This window comes from Sphaeramia orbicularis, chromosome 11, assembly GCF_902148855.1.
Source record: "Sphaeramia orbicularis chromosome 11, fSphaOr1.1, whole genome shotgun sequence".
Classification (NCBI taxonomy): domain Eukaryota; kingdom Metazoa; phylum Chordata; class Actinopteri; order Kurtiformes; family Apogonidae; genus Sphaeramia; species Sphaeramia orbicularis.
In genome coordinates, this window is record NC_043967.1 from 16,598,735 (window position 1) to 16,612,594 (window position 13,860).

General features: G+C 37.4%; 1 protein-coding gene across 7 annotated transcripts in view; it reads left to right on the forward strand.

Annotated features, from left to right (window-relative positions):
* Positions 1-13,860, forward strand: part of epb41a (erythrocyte membrane protein band 4.1a) — a 101,931-nt gene that overhangs the window by 41,440 nt on the left and 46,631 nt on the right. For all 7 annotated transcript variants that reach the window (XM_030146977.1, XM_030146979.1, XM_030146978.1 and 4 more), the window contains exon 11: positions 12,042-12,286. In XM_030146977.1, coding sequence (XP_030002837.1) covers positions 12,042-12,286 — 245 coding nt within the window. The remainder of the gene's footprint in view (positions 1-12,041; positions 12,287-13,860) is intronic.

Below are 13,860 nucleotides of genomic sequence, written 5' to 3' on the forward strand. Positions count from 1 at the left end.
TGATTTACAAATATATTTATTATTATTATATATTACCCCTCTATCTCATACTAAATTAAAAAAAGTTTTTCGGTCTGTCCACACATACTGCGACATGTATCTTCTTCTTCGCTTATTGTAACGTCAATCAATCAATCAAACAAATTTATTTATATAGCGCCAAATCATAACAAAAGTTATCTCATGACACTTTACATATTGAGTTGGTCGAAACCAGACTCTAACGTCCGTCAACCTCTGTTTTTTTAATTCACCTAACTCTAGTTGCGAAAAAAGGTCTTTCCGTTGCAGTTTTGCGTGATTTACCATTTGCGCTATGCTCGAAAAACCACCTCTTGCCAGCACAAACACTTTTAATCGAAAAATGAGACTTTTGGTGAAATTGTCATTTTTCCATTCTGTAAATTTTTATGTGCAAGTTATATTTGCGCAATTTGAGGGTCAATGGAAAAGTGACTATAGTAACTCCTAGATGTGAAGATTTAACATAGCCCAGATCTAAGACAGTTGTTGGGTCTGACCCATCTATATTATATCTACAGGGTGTCCCATAAGTCTCCATACATAGGAAAAATAAACGTTTCTTGACATAAACCATTTTTATTTATATAATATGCTCTATATGACTGCCATTTTGTCGGGAACACATTTCAATGCGTGTCCTCCACTGCTGAAGAACTATAAAGAAGAAATATAAAGAAATACATGTTAGAACCATATGTATTATGTCTCCTATGTATGGAGACTTATGGGACACCCTGTATATTATAAAAGGAAACTGGACTGTTTGTGTGTGTGTGCGCACGCGTGCGTGTGTGCGTGTGTGCGTGCGTGCGTGTGTGTGTCATGGGCATATCACAAAATCCAGAAAGAGCTGACTGCTGCAGTTTGGTTAAGGAAGAGCCTAGCAGAAACGACAAGTTGAAAGGACCAATATTTTGGGAGATATTAGTCATTTTGGAATACAACAACCTTACAATCACATTGCTATGGCCGTGACGGTTGATGACAAGCACAGTACCACGCTGCATGACGGGAAATGAAGTTAAAAACAGGAACAACGCAGCACACAGCTTCAGTTCCTAGATATCAGTGTTAATATATTAATTGTCATTTAAATTTTAAAAAGTGATTTACCAAACAATTTTTATGTCAGTACTTATAAAATATAGACTAACATCTTTCCCCAAAGGTCAGCTCTCCCCAGCATAAAAACTAGGTAGTTTTATGCTGGTATTTTTTATTTTGTTTTATTTTGTTTTATTTTATTTTATTTTATTTTATTTTTCTATTCTATAGCATCAGTCAACATCAGGTGTCAAACATCATCAGGTTCAGGACAACATCAAGATACATCATTTCATTTGGTTCATTTAATGTTACAGTTTTACACTTGTTTAGTTTGAGAAGAGACACATTTACCAGAGAGGGTTTAAAAACTGCACTAAAAATACCATGTTTTACCAAACCTTTAGTGAGTTTATTTATTTGTTTTTTAATTTTCCTTTTTAGAAAGCTCTATGTAGATGCTTATACTACCAACTGCATTTTTTTGTTTACATCTAAACGTTCCAATGCACCGTAGAACAATTTATTGGCTAAAATGAAGAACTTAGGATGAATTAGTTCTGCAGAGTATTAAGGCTTGAACACATTCACTATGAAACCTCTGAATGTGCAAACAGGACACACCTTTTACCACTGGTAAGGTGAGAAACTCCATTTTACCTGATTTAAAAAAAAAAAGATTATAGAAAGGATAAATGGTTGAAAAGTTATTGATCATTTTTGAGAAAAAGCCATTTTCGCCACTGATGATGTTCTTGGTCTTGAAGGGTTAAATAGGCAAAAACCTTAGGAGGATTTGGTCTAGACTGAAATTTGAGGAAACCAGGGCCCATGTCCAACAAAAGGTAAAACTAGTCTTTTTTTATATTTTAGCCTTTCCTCCAACCTTTGTTTTAGAACTCCAACTTTACCCTTTTTTCTATCCTGACCAAGTTATTTTTGTGCCTGAGTCTATTGGATTATCCCGCTCATCAAAAATATCTCTATGATGTGAAAATATAAGGACTCTGGAGTGAGAATATGTTGTCAGTCAAATAATCAGAGCTAAAATCCAAAAGAATTTGTAGCTCAGCTGAATTAGTGAAAGCAAATGTTATGTTTTCCACACATACTCCAAACACAGAACCCATAAGCACATTAAATAAAATTAAATAAGAAAGTTTTGAAGCTAAATAATGCAAACATAAGAGCATTTCTAGTCTCGCTTTAACAATGCACATTACTGCATATGTTGGATTCTTTAGAGAAACGATTGTCTTGACAAATGAATGCTGAACATATGCAAATGGAATTAAACTTTAAAACAGCATGGTAGGAGATCACGCTGCTAAATTATGTTGCAGAAGAAGCCAGAAGACAAGCATGACAGAATGTTTTGGCCAAACAGCACATCCGCAGTGATTTAGCTGCTGTTCACCATTAACAATGTACTCACCTCCTCAAATGAGAACACAGCTGAGTTCTGCCCAGAATCTGAAGTTCATCTAAAGTTCAGGTGAACTGAGACACTGGAGCAGGAGGATGGTGAAGGCTGGAACACTCACAGGAGGAATAGGAATAAAGCCAGGTAGCTCAAAACTGGGCTGGAGGAAGTGGGAGGCTTGTCAGTTCTCGTATCCATAGCGTGAAGCTGGAGGGCTCGCCAGCTGGGGTGTGGGCCCACTTGGACCATGGCTTAGGGCCAGGTACCAGACTGGATGTTGTGAGCTGGAGAGCAGATTAATGGCGAGCAGGCCTGAGGCTACGCAGCTGAGGAGAATAATGTCAGGTAGTGAGTGAGCTGGGTGTTAGCAGCCAAAGAAGGAAACCACACAGAAGACTTCTGAAAACCACTGATATAAGGTTCAAACAGGTGCTTGAAATCCTTGAAAATGCTTGAATTTCAATGTGATTTCAAGGTCTGGAAAGTGCTTGAATTTTAGTTTAAGTGCTTGAAAGTGCTTGCAATTATAACTCTGTGATTGATTGATTGATGGATTGATGGATTGATTGATTGATTATATTAACTGAAGCCAAAGCTACTTACAGAGAGATGATATGTTTTGAAAACTAAAATTTTATGTTAAAATAGAAAATTAGCAGGTGCTCTCAGGTTGACTCTAATCTTAATCTTCAGCTCGGTGCAAGTGTGTCTGAAGAGTGCTAAGTATCTTCCCTTTTTTTGGATAAAACTTGATGGTCTTTAATTTATAGACTTTTTGCTATTATGAAACATAATTTTAGATGTTTATAGCATGATATAATGAACATTATTGTGATAAAATGTGAAAAAAATAATCATCATGAGTAGATGTATTCCTGTAGATATGTATTTTACCCCAGTGATAAGGTGCTATGCTGGAAAAAATTTGAAAATGACCCTTTAAAGTGCTTGACATTGAAAAATGGGTATGAACCCTGTGATATAAGGGATGGGTGTATTTCGTTCATTTTAACCCTTTAAGCGCCAAAGTTGCAATATTGCAACAAGCAGCATAACTGAAAGAAACAGAAAGCTTTTTGAAATCTTGATATCAAAATTGAGTATAAAACAAAACTCCAGTGCCTAAGGAGTTTATATCATACCGTAAAAGTCCACAATCATTTAACCCAGTGATTCTCAACTGGTGGGTTGTGATCCAAAAGTACACCCATTTTCAGTGGGTCCCTGGCCTTTATCTGGGAAAAAAATTATGTTAAGAAACCAACCCTGTGCTTTATTTTTTATGGAGCTGAACGCCGTCCATTCACACTCCCCAACAGTAGGTGGCGGTAATGTGCTGTAATGCTAATTAACACCAGACATTTCACATAAAAGAAGACCCAAAAGTTTCTATTCTCACCATAGTGAAACTCAGGTATGACACTGACTACACCAGATTTGGTTTTATCTACATTGAGGACAAAAAAAGCAGTGTGTTTAATGCATGAATAAGTGACTGAATGCACTTTTATTGTTTAACGGAGTAAGCATTTTTGGTTTTAGTTAAATGTACCTAATTTATTGTTAAAGGTAATATTTCCATATCTATCATCACCACCTGCTGGTCAGTTTGGTTTATCATTAAACTTGTCTTCTGTGTTTTCATACTGTGATATTCTGTATTATCTCACATTCAGCAACTTTTTATTACATAAATGAAAGATGTTTAACTGTTATCGATTTGCGTCAAATCATTGAGGGGTGATAGTGGGTCCTGAAACCAGACCAGTTGAGAACCACTAATTTAGGCTGGATCCCATTTCACCCCTTGGTCCTCCCGCTTACCCCTACCCCTCCGTTTTGCATGTAAACATGAAGGGGTAGTGTTGTCCTGATTCTCAATTAGTCGGAGGGGAAGGGCTAAGGCGGAGGGCCGTATAGCCCTCGAAACGGAGATTTTCCAAGACCATACTACGAACAAAGGGGTAGGAGAAATTTCCCATAATTCTGTTCGACTCATTGGCAAGATGAAGGTAAACAGTCAAAAAGTGCAGCAGTGTGATGAAAGGAACACACAAATTTACGTATTTTCTTCGTAAACAACTTAATCATTTGATCGACCGTTAATGCCATTTCAGTGGATTATAGATCACATTTCTGCAGTTTATAGTTGATAGCTGTAAAAAGATGACCAAAGCCCACGGAACAGAAACAGTTATAGCCGCTGACGGTATGAGGAATACTTTCAGAAACAGAGTTGTCTCATCTGTTAATAGCGGCATCGATGACCGCTGATGATGTAACAGGTCTCGAAGGGTTGTCCCATTTCATAGGGGAATGTTTCAACCCCTACCCCTTGCAACTCCGTTCAAGGGGTAGTGCCAAGTGCAAGGGCCAAGGGGGAGGGGTAAGCGGGAGGGCTAAAGGGTGAATTGGGATTGGGCCTTAACCTATAGTACATGCATTTGACTGCTTTTCTGTTTTTACTTTTGTTCTCCATTGTTTCATGCTGTTACTTTGTATTTCTGCTGTTTTGTCTCACGTTGCCGTTTGAGGGAGCACGTTATATAACTTTATATGCTTTTACCATACAACATCTGTTTTTGTAAGTTGTGCTGACAACACAGAGCAGCCAGTAGCGGATTAATCTAAAGCACACAGAATGCCTTCAGCAGCCTCCCTCTGTGTTAATGACCCATCTGTCTCCCTCTTGGCTTGTGACATTCTTGCTTTCTGCCTGTTTCTCTTTGTTCCTACATTTATTTTCGCAGATTTTCCACATCCAGGTCCATACAGTGGACATGATATCTTTACCACAAGGTTTCTGTAGAAAAACATTAATCATTGGTCTATCTCATACCAGTATAATGCGTTAAGCTAACACAAAGAAGATGTGTATTGCTATAAGTAAATTGTTGCATATTTACATATTTAGGCTTAGATGTATTTGCAATAACGGTACAGCTAAAACAGAATATTTCTGCATTTGTTTGGACACAAACCAAAGTAATTCTGTGAATGTGTTACTCTTAATATGTGTATTTTTCATTCTCGTTCCCTGCATAGTCTCAACATTTGTAAATCTTTTAAAAACCTGGAAATGATGTCAGTATTTTATCATCATAGAATAGCTTTTAAAGTCAGTTTATTGAGAGTTGTTGACACTGACAATTTGACAGTGCTTTTTCATCTTGGAAGATAAATGAAACACTGCAGCTTCTTATATACACTGAGATCACTCAAGTGTGTCACAAAGTGATAAATCTTCTTCCCCCGAGGCTCTCTATCACCGTCTGCTCTCTTATGACATCGTTGCCACTGAACGCAGCTGCTGGCTCTCCCACAGACTCCCGGTCTGTCACCATGAGGAACACTTGAACCAGGACAGGGGTTCAGTCCTGGAGGTGTAGCAGGAGGGCAATGAGGCCTGAAGTTACAGGAAGTGTGTGTAATGAGCCTCGGCCTATTTCAGACAAAGTGCCGGTCGGTTTGTGTAACAATGTCTGGAACTGAGTGGGTTGTTTCTGACATTTTGTGCAGTTTTATAGACTCAATTCAGCTGTTCCTAAATGATATAGGAAAAAAAGTATGTGAAAACTGGCTCTGAAAGGTTAGTTTTTGTTGCTGCAGTGTAGGTGGTGTCAGTGCTGCTTGCTAAATGTCCAAACCTCAGTTATGTTTTTTTAGTCTAGTACAAGGAATGTTTGATGGGTACTGTTAATGTTCAGTATTTTGTACAGTACTGTGCAAAAGTCTTAGACCACCTTTAGTTTTGTTGTTTTTGCAGGGCTGAAATGGGCATACATGCACACACACATATATATATATATATATATATATATATATATATATATATATATATATATGTGTGTGTTTGCATGCATATATCTATGTTATAAAAGCCAAGTGGCCTTTGCGTGTGTGCATGTATGTGTGTCTCAGGATTCACACAAAATCCGTACAGAGCTGACTGCGGCAGTTTGTCATACTTATGTATTTTTGGTCAAGGAACAGACAAGTGAAAATGGCAAGTTGATAGGACCAATATTTTGGGAGATATTAGTAATTTTAGAATACAATAGCCTTACAATCATGTTGCTATGACCAGGGTGTGATTTGTCAAAAAAACAGAGGGGAAGATGTTTTTTTTTGTGTTGTTGGAGGGGGCAGCAGTTGTATACATGGGGTTGTGGTCCAGAATGTCACTAACGCTGGCGAGAAATGAAAGTGAAACGTTACATACTTTCAACATCCGACTCCCGGGTTCTGTTCCTCTATGATATAGCGAATCTTACAAAAAATTTTCATAACTTCTAACCTGTATCCACTGGACACAAATGCTGGGCCCCATGAATTTGTCACATTTACACCCCCCCTTTGCTGCGCCCCAGGGTATGGGAATGTTTGCGAATTCTGAGACTGCCGACAGTTCTGTTCAGGTGAACGTTAGTGCCAGTAATGTAGGATAAAGGTGGAAGAAAACTCAGTCACAACCTGCCTGTAATTTCAAATGCTTGGTTGTCCCCCCCCCCCCCCCCGAGGATGAAATTCATTGAGCAGAAGTAGGGATGTAAATACCAGAGGGGAGGTTGACCCCGCCCCCCCCCATCCCCTCCAACAAATTGTGCCCTGGCTATCCCCAGAACGCTTTGGCATTGACTGCTGGACAATGGGCTCTATGCACAGCCCCACTACTTCCTGAACTTCAGGTGGCTCCTTTATTTCCTGTCTTTCATTATTGGATACACTGATTAATCCAGGTGTGTCTGCTACTTCTTGTTGTGACTACTGATTAATTAGACACACCTGGATTCATCAGTGTTACCAGTAATGAAAACCAGGACACAAAGGACCCACCTGAAGTTCAGGAAGTAGTGGGGCTGTGCATAGAGTCCATGGCGGTACATGAATACACAACAGTATGGGTCAATGCGCTTGTACAACAATAAGAGTATATAGGAAATATGTGCCTTAAAGTGAATTAAATGGGTTCTAAAGTTTAAAGTCGATATTCATTGTGACCTCTGACCCCATGACAAGAAGCAGCACAAACAGTTCCATCTAACATGTGTTGAATGAAACCTGGTATAAAACATCAGAAAATCAACGCAAGGGTTAACCCATTGTAGGACACTCATAGAAATACTCTGCAATTCAAAATTTCAACTTTACTGTGTTATTAGATGACGTAACAAGACTTTATTACTGTTGTGAAATCTTTCTTTTTTTTTTATTACGTAGAAAATCAAGGTTAATAAAGTTAGTATATTTGGTTTGTTACCAATAAATGGCAAAAAAAAATCCAAGAGGAAAACGTGTAAACTGAAAGGACCATGTATTTTAGAACATCACTTTTAGAACATTAGACCAACATAAGTGCTGAACCAGATCCCTGTCCACATCCACATTCTCCCTTTGAACATCATTCCTTACATTAGTACCATTACTTCATGGTACCTAACAAAGCAGGTACACTCACTGTTCATACGGAGGTGGACCTTACAGACCCTGTAGACCACATTGGACCTGAGATTGTTGGCCCACTGTCCTCACTGGAACTGTTGCTGTCACTGTCTTGTAATGCATGTGGAAATGACCAAAAATAGTCACTTGCCCAATAAAGGATTAAAGACATGTTAAATGCAAAGGGAGGTCACACTAAATGCTACCACTTTGGTTTCTAGAAGCTGTACATACTTCCATATATCCAGATTCGATATTAATACAGAGACTGAGAAATGTATATGTGTGATCAATAGAACTTCACTAAACCAACACACCTAATGTTGGACCACGACTCTTGTACAGGACTATATATGGTGGACTGTGACTTTAACCCACTCCAGTGAGTCCTTTGTGTAACTCTACTGTCATCATTTAGATGCAATGATTCTATTTTGTCTGTGCTTTTTTTTTTTTTTTTTTTTTTTACCTTATTGAATACTCGGTGTTCTGCTTTCAGACATGCATACTGTATGTCTACAGAAGACAAGAAGACTTTGAAAAGACATTAGAAAGACAAAAGGATATGTTTTTCTGACATGGGACATTTGGCAAAGACTGGTGATCTTACAGAGTCACTACTGCAGTCTGATTTCTTTCCATTAATTATTGTTTTTTATGTTGTTTTTTAGTGGTTTGTTTATTTGTTCTTTTTTTCTTTGGTTTCTGTGTGAGTTTAAGCTGTTAGATGGAGTTCAGTTCATACAACACTGGAGCGTTGCAGGTTTCAGCTCCTCTCATGACTCCTGTTACTTTTCAGAAGCGTTTTTTTATTTTGTCATTTTTAAAGTGGACAACTTAATATAAAACTATGAATCTTTAAGACAACAGTGAGTGACTTTATGCCTCTTTTTTCATTCATACAGTTTATCACATCTTGCTCTTATTGTGATCATAACAGAGAATCCATAGATCCTTAAATCCTCCTGCACTCAAAAGTCACAGACATAATAAATTATATTGCTAGATTTGCTTTGGATATCTTTGTAAAGTATTTGTTAAATTTTTAATTAGTGTTGATCATTTTATTATAGCAGAGATGGGAATGAGTGGAGTCACCAACAGTTATTCATGGGTGGAGGGGTTCAGATATGAGCTTTAGCAGCTGGAGCATCAGTAGCAGAAATATTAGTACTGTGAACTGCTATTTTTGTGAATTTAAGGTCTTTAATTTGATCAAAGATGCCTTGAAAAATGTCTTTAAAAGTCATAAATTTGACTTCCTTGTGGCTCCAAAATGACAACATAGCACAGACTTCTTAAAGATGGGCACTTTAATTTGGCTCATCAAGCACCGTGAAAACTACAAGAAATAAAATACAATAGATTTAGGCACTTAACTGACTCATAGGCGACATACAAAGTGAAGAGCAAAATTCTATCCTACCTTGTGACCACCTGTCACTTCAGAGATCTTAGGTGAACAGTCTTTCAGTTTTGTACTTTCTAAATAAACATATCTTGATTCGAACAATGTCCATTACAAATGTACACAGTGTTACAAGAACAATTTTACAAAATACTTAGTGCGGTGACCTACTTATCCCAGTTACTGTAGATGTGGCTCGTTTAAAGGCTTTTAGCATGTCTGGACTAAACAGGGCTCAGCCACTTGTACTCTCACCAAGCCTTGCGATACTTGTGATATAATCGAAATAAAATGTTTTATATCAAGTCCAATATAACAAACAATGCATCTTATGCATGACATGAAACATATTTTCCACAACGTAAATTGTAATAACATTTCAACAAAATATCTTGATACAAAAATTCTGTGATATACTCTGAGACAAAAGACAGAGTCACTGGATTCTGAAATCAGAAGATTTTACTTGCAAGGAGTCAAGTACATACAGTGAGAAGCAGCAGTTGACTGACTAACAACAGGAAGTTTATGATCTTATAAAAGAACATGAATTTTACAATCATTGGACCAAGTGTACAAATATTAGACGATGATCAAGTTCACCATTGGCTTAGGGATTCAAAACACGGTGATGCATGGGTTCAGGGACCGCGTTTGTACTTTTCCTCCACCTGCCCCATGGCCTGATCTCCTCAAGGGCAGCAGCCCGCTCTGGACCCAAACTGGATGGACAACAAGTACGCTTTGGTCCCAAACTAGAACAAAACAAGCAGATAGCAAAGAAATGGTAGACATATCCTGGGTGGATATGTTCGGGCATTCTTGCAAAATGTCATCATAATCCATCCATGACTCGTGCTCTGGACACCTGGTATTTACAGGATACAGTCTTATAGCCTAATTTTTCTAACATCTCAACTCTTAAAACAAAATATTAATTTGCTTTCTGCTTAAACCATTTCAGTGACACTTACATTCCTCAATAATGCAGATGCCCTCTATGAGATGTTCACCCTGTTATACTTGGACTAGATGTTTTCTAAAATAAATAAATAAACTGCCTCAACATTGGCATTTTTGTAAATAGAGGAAGTCAATTGTTCATAAATAGACTGTGATCTGTTGTATTTGAACCCATGCTAGTGCACTTCCCAGATGACTGCTGCATTAAACAGTTTCCTCCTGTGGGAGTTCAATCCCACACAGTCCTGCTCTCACATTTACAGTAGGCTAACACACTGTCAGCTTGAAATAACTTTGTGCTGTAGTGGAGGATGCTCTTGGCCTTTTAAGTCCCATGTAGAACATTTGCTACTGATTCAAGTAGTACGGCTGTTCCATTAACCGCTCAGGTTCCTTTTACTGTTCATGTGGTTTGACTGCTCGCTCATATGTTTCATGTTTAATTCAGGGTGCAGAAGCGAGCTGATACGGAAAAGGAGGCTGCGCATATGTATGTATATATGTCTATAGTGTACATCAGCAGCAGACCAGGCTGATGCTATTTAAAGCGGACCACATAGTAGGGTGCAGCTCCTGGTCAGATGCTCAGTGTGGGGTTCTGCTCATCACTGTGGCATGTTGCAGATGCTGCAGTAACAACGACTTATAGCAGGTTAAGAGGAGCTGGCCACTTGACAACAGAGGTAACAGGAGAGAACATTATTCAGCCCCATTTCTCAGCCCTAAACAACAGTGGCTGATGAAGCTTTTACTGTTCGGAGGAAAAATCTGTTGGAAAAACATCTCAGGGCGGACAGTTCAATAAATGTAGCAAGAAAGACATTTAAGCTGTACACATATTTATGTTTATATTGTATGTATATCTATAGGCGCTTTTCCATTGACCCTCAAATTGCACAAATATAACTTGTGCATAAAATTTACCTAATGGAAAAACAACAATTTCGATTTCGATTACAAGTTTTTGCACTGGCAAGAGGTGGTTTTTCTGGCGTAGTGCAAAAGGTATATCATGCAAAACCACAATGGAAAGACCTTTTTTCGCAACTAGAGTCAAGTGAATAAGAAAAACTGATGTTGACATACGTTACAACAAGCGAAGAAGAAACATGTTGTATGTGTGGACACACCAGGAAACCCAATCATTTTTTAATTTAGTATGAGGTAGAGGGGTAATGTATAATAGTAATGAATATATCTGTAAATCAACATCATATTTACATTCGTCGTCATGTTTATGGAATGACTTCTCATGTCATCTCGCGATAATAAATGAACAAATCATAGCATTTGTGATTTAATGGAAAAACCGACATTACGCACTTCTGTTTTTTCGACATTTAGCAAATATCGGTAAAGTTTTGTGCATATGTCCAAAGGAAAAGTGACTTATATCTGTATCTATATATATTTATTTTACTTATCATATTGATAATATTTGTCTAGTACATATTATACAAATTGCTGTTGTTATTGTTTTAGTTTTAATATGTAAATTTAGGAGTATGTGTATATAGTCTTGTGTGTGTGTGTCTATACATATATATATATATATATATATATATATATATATAAAATGTCTTTCCTGCTACTTTTTCTTATGCTTACATGGAACAACTGTAACACACAACAGTTTCTTCTGGGATTGATAAACTGTTCTGATTCTGGTAAAATGATTTCGAACAGTCTCGATTAATAAATATTTTAAATCTATTTTCCACTCTCTGTCCACCACAGCCATGGCATCCACTCCTGACAACAGGTCAACTCGTCCTGTCAGCGCCCCTGTCATGTCCCCTGTGTCTCCTGGGGAGGTGACCCCTTCGCCCCTTCTACGCAGCCTGCATCGCGCTGACCACCACGATGGCCCTACACCCAAGGGTCGGCGCTCTGACAGGAAGGCGGAGTTAAAGGCAGAGAGTCGGCCGGCTGATTCCACCAAAGGCCACAGCCCCAGACCAGAGTCCACTCCAGAAATCAAGGTGGGTTTGAACAGAATCTGCACATTTCATCATAGAAGGGATATTGACACAACTTCCTCTTTGGAGTGTGTCTTATTGTACTGTGTGTTAATAAACAGGAAGAGATGTGTTGTATTTACCGTAAATGATATATCACGTTTACCATAAAAGTTCTTATTATGTGGCTTTGCTCAGTTGATTCTCTTTAATGACAGTATTCTACGCTGTGTTATGTCTGTATAACACACCATTAATATGGGTTAAGCTCTGATCGTAGGCTTGGGACATTATTATTAAATCAATAAAATGGTTATTTGTTGTCAGATGATTGAATTATTTAGTAAGTGGGTACATAGTTGGATAAAGTACAGCAAGCTGATCATTATAGGAGAGTCCTCCATCACTGTCATTATATTCACTATAATGGCCGCCTTGTTGTACATTGTCCCGTATTCATTTCTCTTTACAGTAGAAGTCGTAAGAAACAGCCCACAAGTCATAAATGTAATGAGAAGGAAATAATGAGATTAAATAATAAAGTTAGTACCTTAAGGGTAGGGTTGGATAATGTGGGCAAAACCATTATCCTTAGAAGTATAATTATCACAGTTAATGTTAAGAATGTCATCGTTTTATGTTTGAGTTTAAAGGCTGATTCTAAGTTCTAAATGAAAGAAACCATGAGATGGTTCTTGATGGTCAGAACATGAAGAGAACAAAACAAAATTAAAACCCTTTAGAAATCTAAAGGTAGAACATTCAAAACAATTATAATGGTCAAATCTTTTTCGGTATTTTAGTCATGTTGTCTTTTACACAATGTTAAATAAACCTTTAAGCCAAAAATGTTATATCATGATTTAAAATTACACAACAATCACAGTTGCTGATCTCTGATATTTATCATTATTCTTTTATCACCCAGTCCAACTTGAAAGGCAAGGTTATAGTTTCCTAATTGTCAGGTTTCTATCTTTAATGATCTTTTTTTATTTTTTAGCTTGAACTTTCTACCTCTTAAGATGGTAAAGACATACAAAGTAAAAACAAACCATCCTATATATACAATTTTAAGTGTAGCCACTGTTAAGAGTTTATACATAGACATTGCAGGGTGCTTGCGCAGGTCTTGAAAGTGCTAAAAAGTATGGAACGTTGTTTTCCAGACCTTGAAAAGTCTGAAATTTTGTGTGAAAGTCTTAATAAAGTATGGAAAAAGTTTATCTCACTTCTAAGTCGAATTTTAGAGTATGCTCAAAGGCACATAATCTTGCAAGATAAGAAATACACGAGGAAAGCATATAAAAAACTAGATATAATTTGGCTAACACGTCACTACTGGAAAGATTGTACTGAAACTTGTTTGTGTGATTTCTATGCACTTTTGTGATTTTCATATGTTTTAAAATGTTTCTGTCAGTAAAACATAATTTACTGCAATTATGCATTCACTCATTCATACATTTATTAAAGGGGTCATATTTTGCTAAACCCACTTTTATTAGTCTTTGATGCATTTATTTGTGTATTTGGGGACAATGCACTGGAAAAATTAAAATCTTACCAAGTGTATTTTTTCGTATTTTTAGTCAAAA